This window comes from Panthera onca, chromosome D4 (genome assembly GCF_046562875.1).
Source record: "Panthera onca isolate mPanOnc1 chromosome D4, mPanOnc1 haplotype 2, whole genome shotgun sequence".
Classification (NCBI taxonomy): Eukaryota; Metazoa; Chordata; class Mammalia; order Carnivora; family Felidae; genus Panthera; species Panthera onca.
Genome location: NC_138351.1, coordinates 89,021,769 through 89,046,787, shown reverse-complemented (window position 1 = coordinate 89,046,787; position 25,019 = coordinate 89,021,769). Strand labels below are relative to the sequence as shown.

General features: G+C 56.5%; 1 protein-coding gene across 2 annotated transcripts in view; it reads right to left on the bottom strand.

The window, feature by feature from the left end:
* Positions 1-25,019, bottom strand: part of HMCN2 (hemicentin 2) — a 143,031-nt gene that overhangs the window by 95,484 nt on the left and 22,528 nt on the right. For both annotated transcript variants that reach the window (XM_078436359.2, XM_078436360.2), the window contains exons 5-15: positions 18,348-18,519; positions 17,359-17,465; positions 16,353-16,473; positions 14,010-14,273; positions 11,261-11,405; positions 10,654-10,775; positions 8,512-8,784; positions 7,112-7,253; positions 6,482-6,609; positions 5,678-5,791; positions 3,392-3,541 (exon numbers count right to left, since the gene is read on the bottom strand). In XM_078436359.2, coding sequence (XP_078292485.2) covers positions 3,392-3,541; positions 5,678-5,791; positions 6,482-6,609; positions 7,112-7,253; positions 8,512-8,784; positions 10,654-10,775; positions 11,261-11,405; positions 14,010-14,273; positions 16,353-16,473; positions 17,359-17,465; positions 18,348-18,519 — 1,738 coding nt within the window. The remainder of the gene's footprint in view (positions 1-3,391; positions 3,542-5,677; positions 5,792-6,481; positions 6,610-7,111; positions 7,254-8,511; positions 8,785-10,653; positions 10,776-11,260; positions 11,406-14,009; positions 14,274-16,352; positions 16,474-17,358; positions 17,466-18,347; positions 18,520-25,019) is intronic.

Sequence of the window (25,019 nt, the reverse complement as noted above, 5' to 3'; positions counted from 1 at the left end):
CGGGCAGGGTCCTGCAACTGGGCCCGGAGCCGCAGCCCCACCAGCCAGGGCCGCAGGAGGACTCTCACGGGCCTCTTCCTCTCGTGGAAAAATATCAACAGTTATATTTTATGACCACATTGACATAAAGGCACACGCTATCCAGCCTGGATTCCTTCTTATCTCTTTGTTGGTACCCATTTGCTTCCCTCTCATTTTAAAAGAAATGAAAATCAGAGCCTTATCCTGGGTCGCCGGAGGCATCGCAGACCCCGGGTCCGTGCCCGCCGTGCCCAACGGGACAGCCGCCCGGAACCCTGGCCACTCCTGCCCCGGATCCCAGCGCCGCTTCTCTCCTGCTCTCCCGGGCTGGCCACGGGCCCTCTGCACCCCCCAAAAGTACCTGCTCTCCCCCCAGTGCTCATCTGCCTGGCGACCATGGGCCGGGAACAGAGAGAGGAAGGAGGGTCCTCTCATCCTGAATGAGAATCCAGCAGGCGCACGTGACGGCTCAGAGCGGCTGTTCTCAGGGAGCAGAAAGGGCAGTGAACTTGGGGCGGGCATGGCCTGCTGCGGGGCCCCGCTCACCAGCCGTGTGACGAACCACGCCGCCTCACCGGGCCCCCGTGGGCAAGCGTGTTGAGTATTTATTCCATTCAAGCCCGGAGCGTAGCACACTGTCTCATCAAATCTCCCAAGGACTCTACGGGCAAGGCTCTGTGATTATCATCTCCTTTTCACAGATGGGGAAAGAAGGGCGCAGGGAGGTCAATAACTTGACCAAACGGGAGCCTGCACACGGACCTCGGACTCCAGTCTTCCGCGTCCAGAGGTGACGCACAGGTGCCTTGCAGGCGGGTCCACTGACATTGGCACTCGCCTCCCTCCTTCCCAAACGCCCCCAGGAAGAGAGTTCCCAGCTCAACAGCAGCAGGTGGGCACTGTGCCCAGCCGTTCCTGGCCCTGGAAGGCTCTGCCGGCCTGGCTAGGAAGGCTGGACCGCAGCTGCCATCCAGATGGGCAGGAAATTCGATTTCCCCCCGCTGCTGCTAGGCCAGCTCTCCCCAGACACACAGGCGCTGGGTCACCGTCCACCCCTTCCCTGACCTAAAGGCCGAAGGCCACCAGTGGCCCAGTGGCCGAGAAGCCTGCCTCTGGGATGCCACCCATCTCCTCCTTGACATGGCCCTAAGGCCTGTGTCTGACAGGTAGAGGAAGCGGACCAAGGAAATAAGGCAGTGCTACAAAGAAATCAGACAGGAAACAAAGGATGACTCTTGGAAACAATGCCAAGGGCAGCCTTGCCTGGAGCGCCCTCTCTGCTCCCCCGGAACCTACTGACTGTTAACAATGACAGTGGCATTGATCAGAACCCACCAGCCCCCAGGCCTTTCGTATCTCTCACTCGTAAAGCATCCCGGAGCCTGGGGCTGGCGGTGACCCCACAGCAGGTAGCAGATTCCCGAGCACCCCTCACCCCCTGCTCTGTCTCACTCCCTGGCTCGCTTCTCTTGCCGTGGGGAGATCTGCACATGCTGTTCCCTTTACCTGGGACACTGTTCCCCAGCTCACCACCTGACTGATTGCTTCTGGGTTCAACTCAAGCACCACCTCCTCCAAGAAGCCTTCCCAGCCCCCACCGTCCGTTGGACCCCTTCTCTGGGCACCAACAGCTCCCCGTGGATACCACCTGCAAAAGTTCGGTGTATTGTCTGTCTGACATCTGGGACCTTGACACCAAGAGCCCGAGTCTCGCCTGCCATTGTGTCCCCAGCACAGGGCCCGGCCACCTGGTGACCATGTGCTACAGGAATGAATGATGGAACAAACAAATGAAGGCCAAGAGTGCCCTGAGCCTGGGAGGATCCAACCCTGGGATGAGACTGTCCTCCTCAGGGCCAGAACCTCCTACTCACAGGGCTTACTCTCCCCCCCAGAGCCCCCCACCGTCCTTGGAGAGCCCCTTGGGCGTCCCACCCAGCCTAGACAAGCACATCCCCGATTCTCTGTGCTTCCCCAGAATTCCTAGCACCTGGCTTTCCCACTGTGGCCACAGTGAACCCCTCAAAGCCCAGTCCATCCCGGCTCAGCATGCCAAGGAGCAGTGCCCACAACTTCAAGCAATCCCCAGGACTCAGGGTCTGGGCCTGGAACTGAGACATCACGGCAGTCACAGCCAAGGCCATGCACCAGCCACAGGAGAATACAGACTCCCCATCTGTAAAAAGGCAATAATCAGCCATCTGTTTATCAAGCACTCAAGATGGGCCAGATTCTGTGCTAAGCTTTATATGCCTGATTTCACTTGGACGCTCACAGCAACCCTCATGGCATGGTCAGCCCCGTTTTACAGAGGGGGAAACTGAGGGTCAGTGACTCGACCAAAGCACATAGGTGGCAAGACGTGATGGAGACGAGACGGGACTTCAGGTCTCAGGAATGACAACACCCGAACTTGACCCAAACTGTCTCTGTGGCAGGCAGCCTCCAAGACGGTCCCAGTGACCCCTGCCTCCCGGTATCTGCACACTTGAGCAGCCCCTCCCACCCACCGCGCACAAGGGTTGGTTGGTGTGACCAACAGAATACAGTAGAAGGGACTCTATGTCACTTCCATGACTGTTGGCTGGTTATAAAGACTTCAGGGCGCCTGGGCGACTCAGCCGGTTAAGCGTCCGACTCTTGACTTTGGCTCAGGTCACGATCTCACAGTTTCATGAGTCTGAGCTCCACATCGGGCTCTGCACCGACAGTGCGGGGCCTGCTTAGGATTCTCTCTCTCTCTCCCTCTCTCTTTGCCCCTCCCCTGCTTGCAAGTTCTTTCAAAATAAATACACTCAAAAATAATTATAATAAATAAAACACTTAAAAAAATTTTTTTAAAGACTGCAGCTTCCTGGTTGGATTCCCTCCCTCCCTTTCTCTCTCTCTCCCTCTCTCTCTTTCTCTCTCTCTCTCTCCCCCTCCCTCAGCTACCTCACTCATGAGAATCCATGTCAGGAGAAGCCTTCTAGACAAGCCCACATGGAGAACGAACTGAGGCCTCCTGCCAACAGCCGCATGAGTGAATTCAGACTGGGTTCTCCCGCCCCGGTCAAGCCTTCAGATGAAGCAGCCCCAGCTGAAGCATTAACGGCAAGCCCACAAGAGACCCTGAGCCACGGCCACCAGCCAAGCCACTCCCAAATCCTGCCCCTCCAGAACGGCAAGATAATAAATGCTTACTGTTTAAGCCATGAAGTTTGGGGGCAATTTGTTACACAATGAGAGGCACTGTGTCCTCGGTCCCATATGCTCTGGATCCATGTGATCCTAATTCCACACTGGCGTTCTACACGGTAGAGTTCCCTCCTCCCCGCTCAGAGGCGCGGCAAAGGGGGAGGGGCAGGTGGGGGCCAGCTGCAATACTCACATCCAACCTCCAGCCGGATTTCTGCAGAGGCATCGCCCATCTCGTTGACAGCTCGGCAGGTGTAGACGCCAGCATCCCTCTCCCGAGTTGCCGGGATCCGCAGCGTCCCAGAGCTGGGGCCCTCGGGGCCCAGAATCATTTCAAGACCGCCTGGACCAAAGAAGGGAGAGCATATCTAATGGGGACAGAGTCTCAGTTTTCTAAGACGAACAGAGTTCTGGGAGTGGATGTTGGTGACGGGCATACAACGACACGCGTATAATTACAACTACCGAACCGCACCCCCAGCAAGGGTTAAGATGTCAAGTTCGTTATTTGTACGTTACAACCATTAAAGGCAAATTTTTTAAGTTGAAAAAAGCCTCCAGCCCTGCGGGGGGGCTTCCCTGAGCTCCTCCGTTGACCTCTGTAGAGGCCCAGCCTGTCCCCCTGCATTCAATGGGCTGAGCACCAACAAACTCCTCGCCTGGGTCTCCCCGCTGGGTCCCCATCCTCCACCCCAGGTCTAGAGCGACTGAGGTCTGGATCAGCTCTGGGGGCGCCCAGGGTCGCCCTGGGATGACCACACCCCACCCACGGCTGCCTCTCTGAGGCCTCATCCCGGGCAGGCCTCCTGAAACCCACCCCGAGGCCTCCCTCGTTTCTCCTGACTGTTGTCTGCACCCAGGCTCCTGACGGCTCCCCTGATTCTGCCCTACGTTCTAAATTCTATTTTCATTTTTTATTTTTACTGCGGTAAAATGCACATAAAACAAACAACTGCACCATCTCCAGCGTTCAGAGTATCCGATTCAGTGGCGTTAAGTACGTTCACATTATTGTGTATCTGTCTCCAGAACTTTCTCGAACTTTCTCGTCGTCCCAAACCGAAACTCCGCCCTCAGTAAACAGTGACTCCCCATCCCCCCACCCCATTTTTCATTTCTTCAAATGAAAAAGACTTTTACTTGTGGCAAAAAAAAAAACCACAACAAAATTGGGGGCGCCTGGGTGGCTCAGTCAGTTAAGCGTCCGACTTTCGATTTCGGCTCAGGTCATGATCTCACGGTTCATGAGTTCGGGCCCCGCGTCGGGCTCTGTGCTGACAGTGCAGACCCTGCTTGGGATGCTCTCTCTCTCCTTCTCTCTCTGCCCCTCCCCCACGCTCTTGCTCTCTCTTTCTTAACAATAAACTTAATAACGTTTTTTAAGGAACAACAAAATTTACCACCTTTACCATTTCCAAGAGCACAGTTCTACAGTGTTAACTATATTTACATTGTCGTACAACTGGAATTCCACTTCTCCTTAAGGCTGAATAATATTCCATCAAGAGATACCCTTCTAAAAAGGGCTGGCCGGGCTCTCGGCCAGAACATGAGACGCGAGCACTGAATGAGGAGTCCCGACACCCCTGGCACCCACCAGGGGTGGCCTTGGACAAGTTCAAGTTCGAAGCTACTTCTGCCTGCCAGGACTCTGAGCTAATACCTCAGGTGCGTCCAGGTGGAAGAGGGCAATATGACTGAGAGGCTGACCCTTGAGAAGGAGCTAGTGTTCTGCTCCTGGCAAGACTGAGGCAGCAGCCCCAGGCCGGCGGCCCCTGCTGAAGGCTCGAGAACACCCCCGTTGGCCAAACTCTAGCCCAGCGTCTGGCACCAGGAAGACCCTCCGTGCCCATTAACTCAAAAGAGCCTCAGACAACCCTGGTCCTACGGCTCCCCATTTCTCGGGTAACTGCATCACTGTCACCATCTAAGGACACCGAGGCCAGCCCGGGTGCCAGGCTGGTCCTAAACACTATACACTGAATCCTTGCACAACCAACCTGTCTGATCTCCCCCCATTTTCCAGATAAGGAAGCAGGCTCGGAGATGCCAAGTCACCTGTCCCTTTTTCACCCAGGGAGCCAGAATTCAAACCTGAGTCCACTCTCGTTTTGTTTCTTTTTTTTATGTTGTATTTATTTTTGAGAGACAGAGAGAGAGCAAGCCGGGGGAGGGACAGAGAGAAAGAGAGAGAGAGGGAGACCCAGAATCCGAAGCAGGCTCCGGGCTGCAAGCTGTCAGCACAGAGCCCGACGCGGGGCTCGAACCCATGAACCGCGAGATCATGACCTGAGCCGAAGCAGGACGCTGAATCGACTGAGCCACCCGGGTGCCCCAATGAATCTACTCTAAATCCTGTTGCTGGCCACTGAGCCGTGCGAATGCTGGGCTGGGTGGGGGGAGGGGGCGCCCCCCGACTGTTCTGGAAAGCTGATCCTCCAGGGCCCCCGCGGGACAGTTCCACAGACCCCTCTCGTACCTCGGTACCAGACGACCCGGGGTGGGGGCACCCCAGACACCTCACACACCAGCACGGCCTCCTCCCCGACAGCAGCCAGCACCACGGCATTTACGGCAGAGACCGACGGCGGATCTGTGTGGGAACAGATGGGGAACTTGGGAGCAACCCACAGACCCCCTAGGGCGACAGGGCGGCTTTTCACAGTTTGGGGGGGCGGTGCAGCGAGGAGAGAGAAGGACCTGGCCTCCCTGCCTCCTCCCCATCCCCCACCATCCGTCACCCCAGAAAGGTTTCTGACCCAGGATCTCAAATCAAAGCCAGTCCCGCCTGGAGCCACCCCACCCCTCAACACACATCGTTTCTTATTGAACTTGCCATCAAAGTGGAAACCCTACAAGGTCCTGAAATGCCCTAGGTGGGCTGCCCAGCCCTCCCTGAAGTCCCCCTCAATTCACTCCACACCAGCCTTCTCGCGGCCCCTTGAGCACCCCAGACTCCTGCCGACCTCAGGGCCTTTGCCTCACCGGGTCCCCGGGCTGGGAACACTGCTCCTATTCCCTTCTCTGGTAAGCATCACCTCCTCACCGAGGCCTTGGCCGGTCCCGTGTGTAACAGCCATTTCCCCCTCGCCCCACCTGCCTATCACCCTGTGCTGTGATCCCCCTCGAGTACCGTTAGCTGCCCGCATGCTTCTTTTGTGCCTGCCCACCAGAATATAAGTTCCACCTGGGCAGGGAGCGTGCGTTCAGTGCTGTATCCCCAGCTCAGTGAGTATCTATGGACGGGAAGGAGGGAGGGAGGGAGGGGGAGAGGCCCAGGTACCTGTATAATAGAGGGTGACCGTCTCCTCGTCTGTGCCAACCTCATTAGCGGCCCGGCAGCTGTAATTCCCAGCATCCTCTGGGGCCACTCCCTGAATGATCAGGGTTCCCTGGGCATCCACACGGATTCTGGAGTCACGCCATAAAATAACATGCTCAACGGGAGGGGGCTGATTAGGTGGGGTCACACAAAGATTAGGTGGGGATGACACAAAGTCACCCTCAATAACAAACGAATTAATCCCATCACTAGCGACCGCCATTTCCTACTGACTGCTTGCTCTGTGGCTGGCGGTGCGCCCAGCACTTTACATAGATTGTCCTTTTTCATTCGTGAGGCTCAGAGAGGTAAAGCGACTCGCCCGAGGTCACACAGCCTGAAGGGCAGAGGGAGGATTCGAGCACAGGTCTGGTGGATTCTGGAACTACGGCTCTTGACCCCCCCGGGCTCATGCTGAGGCATCGCTATGTTTTCAAAGCGATCTCGCTGCCGAGTCTCAAGTGATCCCAGGAAGAAGGCAGGGCGAATGCTACCCTCTCTTCCCAACCCCACTTAGAGGGAAGAAGATGGGGGCCCAGAGAGGTCCCCTGGGACCTCTAGTCCCAGAGTCCCTCGTCCTGGGGCCCTTACCTGCTGTCCTCTTGCAGAGCATGACCCTCACGGCTCCAGGAGATGTGGGGTGTGGGGTACCCCGAAGCTGAGCAGCGAATTCTCACCTCCACACCCTGGGAGAAGTGCTGGGACCGGGTGTGGATGCTGACCTGGGGAGCCTCTGCAGTTCAAAGAGTGGACAGGTGGTCAAGAGTCTGTCTGGGCAGCCGTGCTGTCCCAGGTGCCTCCACTCCATCCCCGAAGTCACAGATGGGCCAGACGTAGGAAGCAAAGGCCCCCCAAGGGCCCGAATCCCAGGGAGTGGCTTTCCTGGGAGCTGGGGTTGACCAGATAGCCGCCCAGGCCACACGGGGAGGATTTTCCAAAGCTCTCCCTGGGGTTCTGGTCTGGGCTGAGCATCCTGGAGAGGTTTAGGGTGATAGGCAGATGCCAGGGCTGGGGGCAATGCCCATCTCCAGTGACCTTGAGGGGACGCCAAAGCCTGCCCAAGTACTGGCCCCAGACTTAGGTTCTGTTCACGGTACAACAGGCTTGTCAGACTCGAACAGACCTCACCAGGCCAACTCATCCGGAATAGGCAAGCAGGCCCCTCCCATGCCAGTGGCAGTCTCAACACACTCCAGTCAGGAGTGGCTGGGACAAGAGAGGGCAGTTTTTCCAACACGCTCACTTTTACACTTAGGCAAACAGCATCCCAGAGAGAAGGATCTGGCTAAACCCTGGGTGGACCCGAGGCTACATCCGGGTCCTAAAACTCCAGGACGGGTGCTCTTTCCGCTGCCCACCCCCCCCCCCCCCGCCCCATCTGGCCAGGGCCACCCAGCCCCCACCACGCGCTTCTGATCTCTGGACTTCCAGAAGTTTCCCGTAGCCCACTCCTCCCCCACATATGGCAATGGAGCTGACCCACGGCACAGGAGGTAAACAGGACACGACGAAACTGGCTTGGTCTACAGCAGTAGAGATTGAGGTTAGCTACCAGGATGAACTTTCCACGGCGAGAACTGCTATACATAGGCTAGGAGGCTACACAATCTTTTTTCTCTGAAAACCCAGAAGACCCTAACGGGGCTGGCGCTGCCTGCTGGGGGTGGTGTCTGGGCAGAGGCGTGGATCGACGGGCTCTGGGGATAAGCACGAGGTAGTGAGGGGCGCCCGGGGGGCTCAGTCGGTTGAGCGTCCGACTCCGTCTCAGGTCATGATCTCACCGTTCGTGGGTTCAAGCCCCACACTGGGCTCTGTGCTGTCAGCCCAGAGCCTGCTTCGGAACCTCTGTCCCCCTCCCCGCCTCTGCCCCACCCCGCTCGCGCCCTCTCTCTCAAAAATAAATAAAAACTTTGTTTTAAATCGTTTGTTAAAAAGCACCAGGTAGGGTGCGGAATCAGGAGGACACATCGCAGAGGCAGGAAGAGCCTCACCTCGCACCAGGAGCCACACGGACGCCCTTGTGACCCCGTTGGCGTTGCTGGCCATGCACTGGTACCGTCCGCCGTCGCTGGGGATGATGCCGCTGACCTCCAGGGACAGGTCGGCCAGCTGGGCGACTCTGCCCGTCGAGGCCGACAGGACCCGCCAGTCCCGGATCCACGTCAGGTTGTAGGGGACCTCACTCAGGACCTGGCAGGACAGGATGGCTGTCTCCCCCGGGGACACGGTCACGTTGGGGGCAGGAACCAGCTGCGGTGGGGGGTCTGAATGGATAAAAACAGAGGAGACTCTGAGAGGCTGACGCAGAGAAAGGACCATCCTGCCGGCCCCCGGGGGTGCCCTGACTCCAGAGCCCGGCACCGTATCCTTCAGGACGCGTGGGCCAGCAGAGGAGCCAAGTATCACATGCTCGCCATCCCTGGGGACGGCACCACCCCAGGGAGGGCCCGGCCCGCCCCCCGCTTCCCCCCCCCCCCCCAGCATCACACACCCGGCGAGGGCTGCGTGGGGCGTGCGTGCCTTCCACACGACGGCCAAGTGCAACATGTAACAAGCTCTACACCCTGTGAGCCAGTAATCCCACCCTGGGGAACAGAGCCTTGGAAATAACTCTCAAGAGGGAAAGAGTGATGAGTACAGAGCTATTCTCTGTACAAATAGCAGGGGCATCGTAACAGCCAAAATATACAACCGAGGCCAGTGCCCAAGAGGAGGGAAGAGCTAAGAGAACCACTCTCTTGATAGGAAAAGGGGAGAAGTGACAAGATCAGAGACTTGTCTAACCGGGGATGTGGGCCCAAGAACCTGCAGGAAAAAAGCCGGGTCCACACAAGCTACACGTGCCAGTGACCTGATGTCACAAAGAGCCTGTGAACGCCACAGTCCTGAAAAATGATATTGTAGAAACCAGCCAGAAAAAATACCTGGGGGCCAATGAGAAAATCCGACTATGGCCAAATTAAACACCATTAAGGTATTACTGTTCATTTTATTAGGTGTGATCGTAGAATCTTTATTATATGGGAAAATCTACTTTAAAAAAAAAGAGAGAGATAAATACTGAAATGTCAGCATGCCTACAATTTAGTTTAAAATGGTTTAGCCAAGGGGCGTCTGGGTGGCTCTGTCGGCTAAGCATCCGACTCTTGATTTTGGCTCGGGTCATGATCTCATGGTTCACGCGTCAGGTTCCGTGCTGAGCGTGCAGCCTGCTTAAGAGTGTCTCTCTCTCTCTCTCTGTCTCTCTCTCTCTCTCTCTCTGCCTCCACCCTCCCCCACTCACACTCTCTCTCTCTCTCTCAAAATAAATACACATTAAAAAAAAGAGTTCAGCCAAAGAGCAAGAAAGCAAATATGGCCAAATTTGAGCAATTATTAAGTCTAAGGAATGGGTGTGCAAGTTTCCTTATACTCTTTCCCTTTTCCTGTCCTCATCGTTTATAAAAAGTAAAACCACTAATTCATGCCATAGAAGTATGTTTGCAGACACGTTATATTGTTAGATGATAAAAAACCAGGTTGTCACATGCATACGTCCGTATAATATATATAATACTATCCCAGTTTTCTTAAAATGCACACACAGATAAAGGTCTAAGAGGGAGTAAATCAAAATGTTACGGAGGTCGTCTCTAGAATGAGACTGCAGGTTATCCAGATCGAAGCATAGCAAGTCTGTGGGATTAGAGGCTGCAGACTGGCTAATCTTTCCATGTTCCTTGGGCTTTTAAGGCAGTTTAGATTCCTGATTTAAAAACACAAAGCCAATGTCATTTTAAGATGGTCTGTGTCATCAGCAACCTTCCTGAGCCGGTTGGGGCCATCCTGGCAGGGACCTGGAGGCATTAAGGGAGGGGGACTTCCAGATGGGCAGTGGCCCCCGAAAGGGCCTGGGGGAGGAGGGCATGACCCTGGCTGCGTTTCTCAGCCTCCTTCCCGTCTAAGATCCACAGGCTGTTCCTGGGTGACCGCCCAAATGGGGTGCCAGGTGGCAGTGTGGGCAGCAGGGCCTGGGTGACGGCAGCTGGCTGGCACGCTCCCCCACAGATGGAGACACCCTGGGGAGAAACCCTAGAGGGAAAAATCCGGAGGGGGTGGGGAGGGGAGACGGGGATGGGCCGGAAAGGACAGACCTGTGACAAGAATCTGGGCCTTTGCTCGTCCAGTCCCAGCCCGGCTGACCGCCGTGCACTCATACGTCCCTTCCTCGGTCTTAGAAGCCCGTGGGATCTCCCAGCTGCTGTTTCCCGACACCCTGTGAACACAGAGCAGCTGGAGACACACAATAACACTGACCCCCGCCAGGGCCCCCCAGCCTTGTCCTGCCCCGGAACCCTGCCCAGAGGGGACAAATCCTCTTGGAGGCTTGGTAAGGAGGGGCAAGGCAGCCGAGGACGTGCCAACTCTACAACATGCTGGGTGACTCTGAGCGAGTCCCTTTCCCTCTCTGAGCTCTGGGCTTTCATCCACGACGGGGAGGGTCTCGGAGGGTCCTTCCCACCCTGACCCCACGGGCCCGGGCCCTGCACGGGAATGTTCCGGAAGCTCAGCAAGCCCACAGCTCCTCCGCAGGGTGACGATCCAGCGGTGGTGGGAGATCTGGGGACCACCCTCCCCCCCATCCCTGGCTGTGCTGGGAGATGCCCAGGACACTATGACCGAGATCAAGGTCCTTCTCCTGCCACCCACATCCCTCGGACCCCTGGGGCTGGGGACACAGAGCAGACAGCACCCACTCACTGAAAGTGCCTCTCCTCGCCCAGCCTGGCTCCGTTCCGCCGCAGCTGTAGTCTGAAGGGGAGGGTGCTGTGTACAGAGCAGGAGACCAGCAGGGGCTGGTCCAGGTAACCATGGATCCTAGGGGGCATGCTGACCAGGGGGGCACCTGCAGGCAAGGTCCGGCACTCAGGATTCCTCCCCACCCGCCCCGCCACAGCCTGCCAACGCAGAGACCACAGGGATGAGCCAGGAGGCCAGGATTCAACCCACAGCCCCACCATTTGGGGGTCACCAAGAGCGGGGTCACCTTACCCCCCGTAAGCTCAGTTCCCACCTCTGTAAAATGGGCTTAATCTTGACACCGATGTCACCACGCTCTCTGGGGAGCTGGTGAGAGGCGGTGCATGGAAAGCACTTGGCATGTCCACAAGGCACGGCAGGCCCCCTCAGGACGAGCCGGCATTGTTTCTACGGTTTCTAAGAAGACCAGCCAAGACAGATGGGTCTGTGCAACCACCTCCTCCACTGTCCTGGACGTAGATGTTGCACCAGCCCTGAGAAACCTGATAAAATGCTCCCCGGACCGGGCTCTCCAAGCTTCCAAACCTCTCATCCGCCTGGAGGGTCGGTTTTACCCGAGAATGTTGGAAGAAAGCCTTTTTTATTTAAAAATAAGTGAAGCTGAAGCATGGCTGTGAATGCAAAGTTCACACGCATTTTTGAGATAAGAGACTTCAATGAAATCCCACAGTTTGTGATGAGCCCCGTGGGGCCCCTGAGAGACACTCCCCCCCCCCTCACCGCCCCCACCGCCTGACCCTGGTCCTGGGATGACACATTCTCTTTCCTTGGCCATTAGAATCACTCCAGTGGGAAAGTCTGAGAACGCCCCCCCGCGGGGTCAGTCACAGCTGTCAGTGCCTCACTGGGTGATCGCGGGCGTGTGCTCAACTCTTGTCCTGCCCTCCCCCGCATCCCCACCAGAGATGCTCCTTGGGTGAGACAATGCACCAGACGTCCTCCGAGCCCAGAGCTGGGGGTGGGAGGGCAGCAGGTGACATCATGCTACAGGCTCCCTGCCACATCCCAGGGGAGAGGGATGTCAGACCATCTAGCCACGTCCTCAGCTGTGTGCAAAGCAGCCACCGCTCACCCACACACACTGGAATCCTCGGCAAGGCCAGCCCAGGCTCTGTCTTCCATGAGCTGAATGGGCCCAGGGACCATGGCCCAGTCCTCACTACCTGCTCCAAACCCAGAGCCTCCTGCTCTAATCCCAACTCCCAGCCTCCCGACCCATCAAGTGGGGAAGGAAGCAAAACACCAAACCACCTCCCTTCTCCCTGCCCTGCCAACACACACATACTCTCTCTCTCTCTCTCTCTCTCTCTCTCTAATCTAGTCCTGAGATGAAGACCAAAATCCAGAGAGAAATCCAAACTCTTCGACTCATCTGCAAGAACAGGACAGAGAGAAACAGGCTATTATTGCCCCTGCTGAAACTCCCTCCTGAAAATTCCTCCTTGGAGTTATAGAAGCCAAGGGAGGAGGGGCCCAGGGACCACAGCAGGGGAGTGGAGGTCAGGAGGCTGAGAGACGGGGTCCCCAACCTCCCTACCCTGCCCTCAAAGTCCCCCACCTCACCCTAGTGCCCTCTCTGCATCCCTATTTGGAGTAGACAGAGGAGTCTGTCCCTTGTTAAGAGATCCCCAGCAAAGAAGATGTTGGATATCAGTGGCATCCACCTCTGTGAGCTCCCCGCCCAGGCCACGGCCACGGGAAAGGGGGGAGTGGGCAGGAGGAGGGAACAAAGCCCAGGAAGGAAGCTGATGACCAGTGAACTCAGATACCCCATGCTAGGACCAGAGGCAGAGCTAGAAAGCCAAAGACTCAGCCCTGCCCTCTGGGAGCTTCTGAGCCGCATGTGAGACCTCAGGGACACAAGGAAACAAGCAAAAAGACATACATGTAGGAACCAACACAACACGACCAAAGATAGGACCACAAAATGACCCGTGCCTACAAAGACATAACACTAACAGCAGCTGCCACTCTGGAGGGCCCAAGTCCACAATGCCCACATCGTGGGCACAGCCTCAGAGCACCCAAGAGCTGTCTCGTGATGTGTATTAGCTTATGGAACCCTCAGGGCAACCCTGTGAGATGGGTAGCCTCAGCTTCTCCATCTATAAGATGGGGACACATCTCAGAAGCACTCAATGAGCTAATGTATGGCAGGTGCTTGGTTCAGGATTATCTCATGAGAAGTGCTCAAAATGGTGACTAGCTTAGTATTCCCATGATTAGGATTATGGAAGAGCAGACCCATACTCGCTGCCCTGCCCGCTGCTGTGTCTACAACGCCTAGCACCACGACTGACACAGAATGCATGTTGGATGGACATTTGGATGGAGGCACGCATGCATGAGTGGATGGGTGGATGGATATTTGGATGGATGGATGCATGGATGAGTGGGTGGATGGATGGATAGGCAGAGGAATGGATGGATGTTTGGGTCAATGAAGGGTGGGTGGAGAGACGAATGCGTGAGTGGATGCATGGGTAGATGGGCAGACGGATGGCTTTGTACCAAATCCCCAACCGATTGCTACATCTGAACCATCCCAGTATTTAGCATAACGCATTGCAGAGTTTCCTGCTCGTAGAAGTTTAATTTTCTAATATCACGCAATCAGGGAAGGCTTCCAGGAAGAAGTGAGTCTCCAAGTGAGCCGGGGCGCTGGGGGTGACGAGCGCTACTCACTCACCTGGGACCACCCCACTGTAGGAAACTCCAGAGACACGGAGAAGGGGATTCCCCTCGTGGTCTTTGCCCTTCACCTTGAGGTAGAAGCGCTCCTGGGGGGCGTGGAAGGGCGGTCCGCCCCAGAGCTGATGGGCGGAGCCATTGGAGAGGGGCTGCATGGGCAAAGTCAGGAGGGGCTGCCCCGAGCTGCGTGAGAGCTCCACGGAGTCCAGGTGGCCAGGTGCCTGCAGGCCCGTGGAGTTGATGACCAGGGAGATGGGCACCCCTGCAGAGGGAAGGGTGAGGAAGAAGACGCCGGCTCCATGATCCTCCCCAAGCAGGGGCCCTCAGACCACAGTCAGGGACCCAGCTTGCTTGGCCCTCCTCGCGGCCCCCTCACCTCTTTGCTGTGCCAACTAATGCTGGGGGGTGGATAAGCAGAGGGGGCCTGCTACTGTCCGTGGTCCTGAAACGCCACTGTCCACCCACACCACAGCTTCCCACGGCTGCATCACCTTCCACTCTGCAGACTCGGGCTCCCATGGAGTAGAACTGGGAGGGGGCGTTTCTCTCCACCACCACCCTCCCCCCGTTAACTCTGGCGTGGGCTGTCATCGGGCAGGCTCTGGGACCAGCCGAGGTGAGACACGCGCTAGTTTGGGAACGCTGACTCCTGCCTATCCTCTGTCTCCCCGCGGTCCACTTTCCTTTGATTTTCTTTTCTGTCTTATTAGCCACGGGCTTTTCACCCTGTTCCAGAAAACACAGAGCTGGAGCTGGGTTTCTGAATTCCCTTAGTTGATTTGGGAACTTCGCTCGGGTCTTTCCCTTTTCAGGCAGCGATTACTGTGTTTTTTCTCAGAGGTCACAAACCAGGGAACAGAGGGTGTGGTTGGATAAAAATCTGAACGCCTTAACACTTTTGAAGAAGCGTGGAGAACAATCTGGAAAGGGCACATCAAAATCTGGAAGTCCGGATTCCTTGGAAAAATAACGTGTGTCGGCACTGGGCTCCATTCACATGTGGCAACAATCAGCCAACGGCAGGTAGCTGCTGTCCTCTGTATTTGGGCAGTTGCTGTGCATCTATAGCCATGGCCTCCAGACTCCCGGATGCCCCAGCACTGAAGCCAAGTGCCAATCACTTCTCATTTGCAATTGCCCTGCTGTTTCTCTCTCCCTTTTTGTTTTAAACTTTCTTGGAAACCACATCTTTATCAAAAGCAGAAACCCAAGAAGGTCCCAAAAAGGTCCCAAGAAGGTCCCCTTCACTCTCTTCCACTGGGGACTGGTCCTGGCGACCCTTCAGTTTTCAATGCCCACTCGCACGCTGCATTTAGGAGTTCTTTTCTCTCCTGGCTCTAGAACGGGAACCAAGCTTCCCTGCCTCCCCCCTTCCTGATGCTGGGAAAAACAAATGTGAAATGAGCAAGCAGCCCCCTTTCGCTTTGGAGATGGTCCTCGCACAGAACCAATAAGGGCTGACAACGATGACAGAAGTTAGAGCAAACACACGCTCAAAAGCTCTAAGGATCTTGTATGCACCGTGTTGGTCATTAGTCAGTGGTCCGAGTTGACCAGACCTGGTCTAGATCCCTCCCCTTCTCTCTTCTGAGCTGGTCCCAGCAAAGTCCTCTGATGGCCCCACGGTGAGGGACCATACTTCCCAAACTATACACTGGGACCCCTGATCTGGCCACCAGATGGTACTTTCTGGCATGGAGCTCTGACAACCCGAGCCAAGAGCCCCTGCCTGCTCTGGAGCCCTCCTCCTCCAGATGGAACCACGATGGGACACACAGGCAACCCCAGATCCCAGGGGGTGGCTTCCCATCAGAAAACCGACCCTGTGCCTCCAACTCCAACATCCCCCTGGGCTCTCAACCTCCATCAGCCTCCGGAACATCGGAACGTCCACCAGGACATTCATTCCTCTGGAGTAAGATACTGTTCTCCTTTTCAAGTAAGCTAACAACTGACTAGCACCGGTTAGTTTCTTGGACTAGCCTGCTGTTCCGTGGAAAACCGAAGAAGCTCTAGACGGACAAGTCTGGACAAAGAAAAAGGAGAAAGTGTGGACTGACTAGTAAGGGGGACAGCCAAAGGTCCTGGGGGCCTTTGGGGGCAGGGAGTGCGTCCTAAAGGTAAATGGTCATGGCGTCACCTGGGCGGGGACCAGTGGAGAGGGTGCTGGCCCTGGGCTCGGTTCACTGTGGTCTGAGAGAATGGCTCAAGCCAGCCTCTTCCGGGTACACTGCAGTCACACACTCATAGCCTGCCCCCCAAGGCTTCCCGATGCCCCAAGGCAAGCCCCGCCTCTTCAGAAGGCAGATCTGCATCGTCCCCAGGGTCCGGAGCACCATACCTTGTAGGGGCCACTCAATGGTGTGGTTGAGGTCCAGAGAGGGCTGGGTGGAGAAGCCGGCTCGGAAGTCGATGTTGCTGACGCCTGTGATCCTCACCGAATGGCGACCGCTGCTATAGACCTAGCACAGGCCCCGGCCCACGTCACCAGGGCATCCGCCTCCGGTGCCCCAGCACCGGGACAGACACGTGGGCAACTTACCTACTCCCTGGGGGCCCAGCACGACGCTCCCCAAATGAAACAGAAGAAGCCTCAGCTACGGTAGTGTCCTGAGTGGGACCCCTGAGGCTGTTCTGCCCTTCTGGCCTCCCCCCCACCCAACATCTGCAGCTCCGTCTGTCCCCCTACAGGTCTAAGCCCTGCCTTGCCTTCCACACTGGCATTAGAGCTCTTGGCTCAAAGCCACTCAGAGTTTGAAGGGCAGGAGTCAATGCTGCCCCCTCCCCTGCAGCACCCACGCCCAGCCCAGGGCCTGGAGCCTAGCAGGTGCTTCACAAACGTTTGTCCAATCAGCAGGAGCTCACATCCCTCCAAGGCAGCAGCCTCCCCCATCCCAGGACACTCTGCCGGGGGCCCAGCCTACCCCAAGTCCCTGGCCTCCAGCACCTTGCGGATTAGAGTGGGCCCTGCTCCCCCTGCCAGCCCTTGTCCCTCTGAGCCATCCTTCCCCCCAAGGTCACCCTTGCTTCTTTCGTTCATTCTTCACAGGATAGGTTTCTGAACCTCAAGCCGGCTCAGTCACCCACCTCTGGACCCTCAAATCACTTCTCCAACTTTCTTAAAAGTTCCCTAACTAACCCCAAACCGCTCTACTTCCTCTCACTGGTGCAAAGCAGAATACTCCTCCTCTGTTCTGGACCCTTTGCTTCTACTGATACGCCCACCTCGCCACCCATGTTCCAGCCCTCAGCCTCCCAGGGCCCCAAGGCTCTCGGGACAGGCAGGAGGGAGACAGTGTCTCCGCTCGGTGAAACTGGTCCCCTCCCTGGGCACCAGGGCCCCGTACCTTGATGGACCACAGCCCAGGATGCTCAGGCTTAAACGCCACGACCTTGGCAGAGTCAGGGATGCTGAGGAGCACGTTGAGGCCCTCGTCCTTCTGCAGGATCCTCCCTGTGGAACGCCCAAGGGTTTCTGTCCCCACATCTTTCCTGACTGTGACAGAGGCCCCGTTCTGCCAGGAACCCATGGTCTTTCCAACCACCAGCCTCAGCCTTCCCAGAGAAAGTGACAAAGGCCTTAGGCGGTGCTCGGGCCTTTGCCTCATTCTACACTCCAGCCTCATCCACCCCCGGGTGTGGGCCATACACCTCGCCTCCAGACCTGGGGACCCAGGACATCCTCGGAGCTCCATGAGGCCAGGTGGCTGGGTCCAAATCACACCGACCCTGGGTGACCTGGACAAATCACTCCACCTCCCAGAGCCCCAGCTTCCCATCTCGGTGACATGCCACCAATTCTTGCCCCGACTGGTCTGCTAGCCCACCGTAGGGACCCACTGAGAGAATACGGGTAAGACTCCGCGTGAACCTTGCATCCCAGGGACCGTCATTACTCTTGGAGAGAGAGAGAGACTGAGAGAAAGAGAGCCCAAGCACGTGAGAGAGGGCGCACTCAGGAGAGGGGCAGATGGAGAGACAGAGAGAATGTGAAGCTGAATGCGGAGCCCCACGTGGGGCTCGATCTCACAGCCGTGAGATGGTGACCTGAGTGAAATCCAGAGTCAGATGCTTAAGGGACTGAGCCACCCAGGCGCCCCCAGGACTGTCGTTGTTTTAATTCCCCTCCCTTGGCTGCTAACAGCCTCCCTGCTTCCTCGCTCACCATGGGCACCCCCTCTGCCCTCCACTTGGCACCCCCCCACCCTCCTTATTCCCAGAGCCTTGTGTCCAAACCCATTGCCACCCCGGGTCTCTCTCTTTGTCCCCCCCCCCCGGACTCCCAGCTCAGTCCTGGGGCCAAAGCAGAGGCCGGCCAGTCCTAGGGTGCGCATACCCAGCGGGTCGCGGACTTCGATCTTGGGACCCGGACCGCTCAGGGAGATGGTGACCTCCTTCAGGCTGGGGTCAAAGGGAATCCTCCACGTGTGCTCGCCCTCCTCCTTGTGGTCCGTGGACAGCAGGTGCACCTTGGAGGCCTGGATCGCTGACTCTACCCACTTCAGCACCTGGGAGGCAGGTTATGAGAAGCTGATGCCAGCAGAGGTGCCTGTGGTCCCGCCTGTGTCTGACCCACTGGAGGCAGGTCTCTAACAGGTCGCCAGCAGAATCCAGTCCCCCACCCTGGGTTTCAGGCAGCGTATGGGCTTTCCAGGTCACCCAGTCCCCCCACACTCCCACCGCTCTACAAGAGGGCCAGTTCACACATCATTACCCTCCTGGCCCGTCGGCTGGGAGATGTAACGCCTGAACCGAGGCAGCTCAGAGGGAATGGCCAATTTCTATGGCACCCACCACTTCCTCCAGGAAGCCTTCCTGATGCCTCCTACCCACAGATGAATGCTGGAGATCCGGACTCTCCCGCAGAGCAATGTAATTCACTGTCACCCCCCCAAAGGGCCTCAGGCCACATTCCTGCCAGGGTAGCACACTCTCTAAGCAGGACAGAGAGGGTCTGCTGCAAAGTTGGAGTCTCCTCCTGATTCATTTCACAATGTTGAGAAATCCTAAGTCCCTGGTTTCTAGAAGTGCTTATTCATTCTAAAATCTTAAGTGTTTTTGGACAGGTCCCATTGAAAAGCAGGCAACAGGCGAGGACTCCCTCACCCAGGTACACATTTAAAGTATGATTTTGGTGGGCGGGGGGGTTCTCAAAGACCCCCCCCCCCCCATGCATGCACAGACCCCATGTCAGCAACCCCGGATCCAGTCTAAGTTATCTCACAGAGCACAAAATTGTTGAGTTTCTCCAAATCCTGACCACGATCTTCGAGACCCCGCGTCCTGTCCTAGGATTTAGGCAGCTGTCCAACCCGACTCAAGGTCAGCGTGCCCCTGACTCTCCCCACGCTTATAGGGTTGAACCCCCGGGCCTCCCTAGGCAGCTCCCCCCACACACGCTGTTCTCTGACAGAGATGACCTGCCCCTTCTTTATCAACCCACTCCTGGCTACATTCATGCCCGTCTCCCCTCTTGGCCTGGGAGCCCCAGGAGGGCAGAGACCCTCCGCCGCGCCCCGAGCTCAACGTCTGGCACAGACAGGGTACTCAGGAAGCATGTGCTCACTGTGTGTGGTCCGACGGGGCACGCACCTCCCGACCAGGGCCACCAGATTCACCTGGCAGTCACCTGACTCAGCTCTATCCCGGTCCCTGCCTTTGTAGCAGCCACATCCCACAGTTTCCAGTAAGAAAACCAGGCAAGAGGACTCGGAGGGGGCCTCCCCCGTCCCCCCGCCGGCCCCGGGCCAAGTGACTTTAAGGTTTTCACGGGATGCTTCTTGAACTAAACAAAATGAAACAGGAACCTCACTGTCCAACAAATTAGCACCATAGGCGCAGAGAGAAAAGAGCTCCCATTGGCTAAATCTGGGGCAACCTGAACCCCTAAAAGAATAATGACTTTAATCAAGTGAAACACACTGAACTATAGAATCTGTGTGCCCCGGGGCGCCCGGGTGGCTCATTCGGTTCAGCGTCTGCCTCTTGATTTTCGGCTCAGTTCATGATCTCACAGTTCATGAGATCGAGCCCTGCGTTGGGCTCTGCACGGACATCGTGGAGTCGGCTTGGGATTCGCTCTCTCTTCCTCTCTCTCCGCCTCTCCCCAACTTGTGCACGCTCGCTCGCGCTCTCTCTCTCTCTCTCAAAATAAATAAATAAATTTTAAAGAATCTGTGTGCCCATAATACCCAAAGAAAAGCGAAATTCAAAACAATAAAACCTCATTTGCCACCAATGAAAGCAACCTGCTAATTAAAGACGAAGAACTAAGTGCGATCCCTGCCTTTTCCATAGGCACTGTGCCTCAAAAAACCAAGCCATCCCTTTGGAGAAGCCAAAGCTCTTTTTTCAGGGAAGAACGCCCACTAATAAATGTGAACGAGATGATGCAATGAGGAAATCATCATTTTGCAACCCCTAATGAAATCATTGTTTCAGGCAAGCATCCTCCACGGACGCCACAACCATCAGACGGAAGGCGGGTGGGGAACGGGACGTCCATGTGGAGCCCCAGCATTTACCCCACAGACCACTTGAGTCATAAGGGGAAAAATGCGGCCCTACGATGCACCGAGAGCTGGCTGTCACCACCTTCACCAGGAATCAAACTATCATCAGGAAGAGCGGGACAATCAGACGTTATTTACCTCCCGGGGCAATGCAACAGAAAATACACACAGCACCAACCATGAAATATTCCTGCCAGAAATGCTGGCTTCCATTAATCAGCCACTGAGAGCTAACTGGCAGGTTAGGGGAAATACGGGGGGGTGAGGGAACAAATTAATGACACCATAAGGAAACAATCAGATGAATCCGTAACACGGGATACTGTACAGCCGATGCCTCTCCAGCAAGTTAGTGGCATTAAAAAAGGGTAGACTGTTCCAGATGGAAGCGGACGTAACAAACACAACAAGTGAATGAAATGCACAGCCCCTGATTAAATCCTGATTTGACAAAACGTGTTACCGAAGACATTTTGAGGACAATTAGGGAAACTGAATATGAACTTGGCATCGGACGATACCAGCAGAATACTATTCATTTTATTAGAGGGTATCGTGGGCTGTGTCCAAGGTCATATATATATATATTTTTTAAAAACCCACCCATGACTATTTGCGGATAAGGTGTCACGGTTCAACAAAAGGCATAGAAAGAGACAGATAGAGCAGGCGGGGCAAACATGTTAGGTGCTGAATCTAGTTGGGACATAGGTTCTTTTTTGTTTGTTTCAAGTTTTGGTTTAAATTCTGGTTCGTGGGGCGCCTGGGTGGCTCAGTCGGTTAAGCGTCCGAATTCGGCTCAGGTCATGATCTCACGGTCCGTTGAGTTCGAGCCCCGCGTCGGGCTCTGTGCTGACGGCTCAGAGCCTGGAGCCTGTTTCAGATTCTGTGTCTCCCTCTCTCTCTGACCCTCCCCCGTTCATGCTCTGTCTCTCTCTGTCTCAAAAATAAATAAACATTAAAAAAAAAAAATTAAAAAATTAATAAATAAAATAAATTCTGGTTCGTTAACACATCGTGCAACACTGGTTTCAGGAACAGAATTTAGTGATTCATCACTCACGTACAACACCCAGTGCTCCTCGCCACAAGTGTCCTCCCCAGTCCCCATCCCCCATTTAGCCCCTCCCCCACCCCCACCCGCCTCCCTCCACCAACCCTCAGTTTGTTCTCCGCAGTTAAGAGTCTGTCTTCTGGTTTGCCTCCCTCCCTCTTTTTCTTCCTTCTATCGTCTTCTGACTTTTCTTTATCTTTAACATCTTTCATGATATTTTTTTTTAAGAAAAAGTCCTTGAAAAAGAACAAGTACGCCATGACTTGAATCTATACCCCTAGGCAACCACAGGGGTACCCTGGCGCTCGCCAATTCCGATCAATCTAATCAAACCTGATCAATCGCCAATCAAATCTAATCTGGAAGTAGCTTCCTGGGATACTGTGCGACAAAAGTCGAAACCGCATTCGGCTTCAGTGAGAAGATGTTCTGTGATTGATGAGTCATGTCTGCTGGGATACGGGGTCCGAAAGCGGGTCTCGTGTGCTACATGTTGGCCAACGTTGCTCCGCATCAGAGTCCTACTGTGCGATCGCCGGCGAGAGAGAAAAGGGAAAGAAGGGAATTGGAAGAAAGTGCCCGAGATTCAAAAAGTGAATACATTTTGTCCAGACTGAGCTGGGACATCTACACGTTGCAGCTGGATTTCAGTTACTACAGGATACGAATCCCAGGTCCCGAAAACTCACTTCTCTGTATACTTGGAGGTCCCTCTTTCTTCTGTTTCGCCCAGCTTTCTTTCTTTTTTTCTTCAATTTGATTTATTTTGAGAGAGACAGAGAGAGCTTGAGCAGGGGAGGGGCAGAGAGAGAAAGAGAGAGAGAGAGAGAGAGAGAGAGAGAGAGAGAGAGAATCCCAAGCAGGCTCCACACAGTCAGTGCTCAGAGCCTGAGGCAGGGGTTGAACCCACGAAAACGTGAGATCACGACCTGAGCCGAAATGCGGATGCTTAACCGACTGAGCCACTCAGGCCCCCGCTCGTCTAGCTTTCTAAGTAATGTTTCCCTTGAAAAGGTTCTGCGCGCACACAGGGGCTGGCGGGAGGAAGCGGCAGTCGAGGCTCCCATCTGGAGAGGCGGACAGAAGCCAGCGAGGTGAGGCAGCTGCTGCCACAGCTCCGGGACCACTGTCGTCTTCCCCCGGGCCCGGGCCTTGTCAGGGGTCGGGAGGAAATCACAACCGAGCAAAGCTGCCTGGAGGCGGTGGCTGCACCAGCTGACAATGACCCAGAGAAATCACACGCACTGTTGCGTTGCAACTGTCACTACGAGCTTGTTCTAGGATGACGGAGGGACGGTGCCCAGGAGTTCAGGCTACCGACCGGCAGAGAAGGCTCAGACTGAGCTCAGTGCCAGGGACCCCACCAGGCGGCGGCGTGCCCACAGGGTCTGCCCTAAGCCCGTCACCACCAGGGCGCTGCCCTCAGCCAGCCCGGATCCCCTGTGCGTCCAGGCCTGTGGACAGGCTTCCTGGACCCTACAATCCCCCCAGGGCTCCAAGAGGAATCTGGGGAGCCCTCGGAGCAGAGTGCCTTCATCAAGCCAGCTCAATGTTTATCTGGCGAAGACAATGGCTTCCAGATGTTAGCGGGACCGGGGGCCCGCGAGCCTGTGCTGCAATGGGGCTCATCTCTCTGTCACCGATGGGGAAGGAAGGAAAGAATCTGGAGCTGCTACCCTGGCCAGATGGCTGCCGCTGGGCCTTTCACGGCAGATAAATCATCCCCTGGGGTCCCTCCCCCAGACGCCTGACAGCCAGGCCGGCCAAGGAGGCCGAGCGGGGAGGCCAGGGGGCCTACAGGGCCCGAGAGCCGCAGAGCAGAGAGCTGGGACCGGACCGTGGAGCCTGGGTCAGGAAGCCCGCCAGGCAGTGATGGAGAGAGGGCACCAGCCCCTGCCAGCTGGGCGCCACCGCTGGGCGCTCGGGTCCTGAGAACCTTTTCCGAGAGAGCCCTTACTCTCCAGGGGGGTATGCCGGAGCCTGGCATGGGTTCTGGGCTCCACCCCAAAGCAGGGGGCTGGAGCCTCAGCCGTCACGAACTCTCACCAAGGGCTTCTGGGTGCCTGTCGGGACAGCGCCCCCGTCTCACCGGGCAGGGGCTCTCAAAAACCCAGCCGTGCACAGGGGGAAACGGAGGCCCAGAGAGGTTAAGGACTGAGTTCGGGTCACACGGCAGGCAGGTGGCAGGGCTGGGGTCCGAAGCCGGCACGCGGCCCTAAACCTCCACCGGGCTGCCCTCTCTGGGAAGAGTCCGGGATGAAGTCATCTCTGGGGCCGGTGCCTCCTGATCTGTTAACTGGAACCACCTGGTCAGAGCTCCCCTTCTCCCCTGCACCCCACACTTACTGCCTTAGAAGGTGGCTCGCCTTTCTCCTAGCTGAGAAATGTGCAGAATCTGGGCGATCTGTCACGTTTGTGCGGGCTGGGCCGGTGCTAACAGGGGCAGGGTCTGGGCCCCCAGAATGGACTTCCCAGGACCAGAGAAAGCTTCAGAATGAGGGGCTTTGCCCAGCAATTCCGGCCCACTCTGCCAGGGCTGGTGACCGTACACCGAACTGGGCGGGGGTGGGGGGCTCTGTGCCAGGGCGAGGGGGGCCTTGGACCTAGCCCGGCCGAGACCAGAAATGCACACCCCCAAGGGGCCATGATGCCCGCCTCCCCCGTCCACTGAAGGCTGGCAAAAGCTCCGAACTGACCCCGCCAGGGGGAGAGGATCCTCCCCTTGCTTTAACTACCCTGGAATCCCATAGGGCCAACCCCACAACCGGAAGAAAGTAAAGGCTCAGAAGCACCGAGACCGGACCTGGACGGATTCTGTCTCTGCGCCCGGCACCTGAAGCTGTGCGCGGTGCGCGTAGCAGGTGCACGGTCAGCGAAGGGAAGAGAGATTACAGAACGTGTCGCTCCTGCCACATGGGACGTACCTTGGGAAGGTGAAGGGGCTAACGACACAGGCAATAATTTAGGGACTCCCGCAACTTCTGAGGAGTCATTCTCTCAGCTGGAGCTCCCCGCTGGCTTGGGCAAAGACACCGTTCCCTCTCCCGGGTGCCCCGGCCGCTTTCCAGGCCGCTACCCAGAGGCAGCCAATGCTGGGCCACCGGAGGTCCCACCAAGTGAGACACCTACCGCCGAGTCAGGCTCCCACAACAGAAGGTGGGGTACTATGGCCAGGAGCCAGCGGAGTCGCCCCAACTTCCCCGCCTCGAGAGAGAGCACAGGAGAGCCCGGCCCCACACACCCGGGCAGGGCCGTCCTCCGCCACCCTGCCCGGCACCGCACTGCCTGATTAGCCGCTGACAAGCACCCAGCTCCCGCCCAAATAGGTCTCCCCCCAGACAAGGACCCAGCCATCCCTCCACTCTTCAATGCCTCCCAACCCTCACTTGGGCGGCTCAGCGCCAGAGGAGGTGCACATGCCAAGGAATAAAGTCCAATGTGT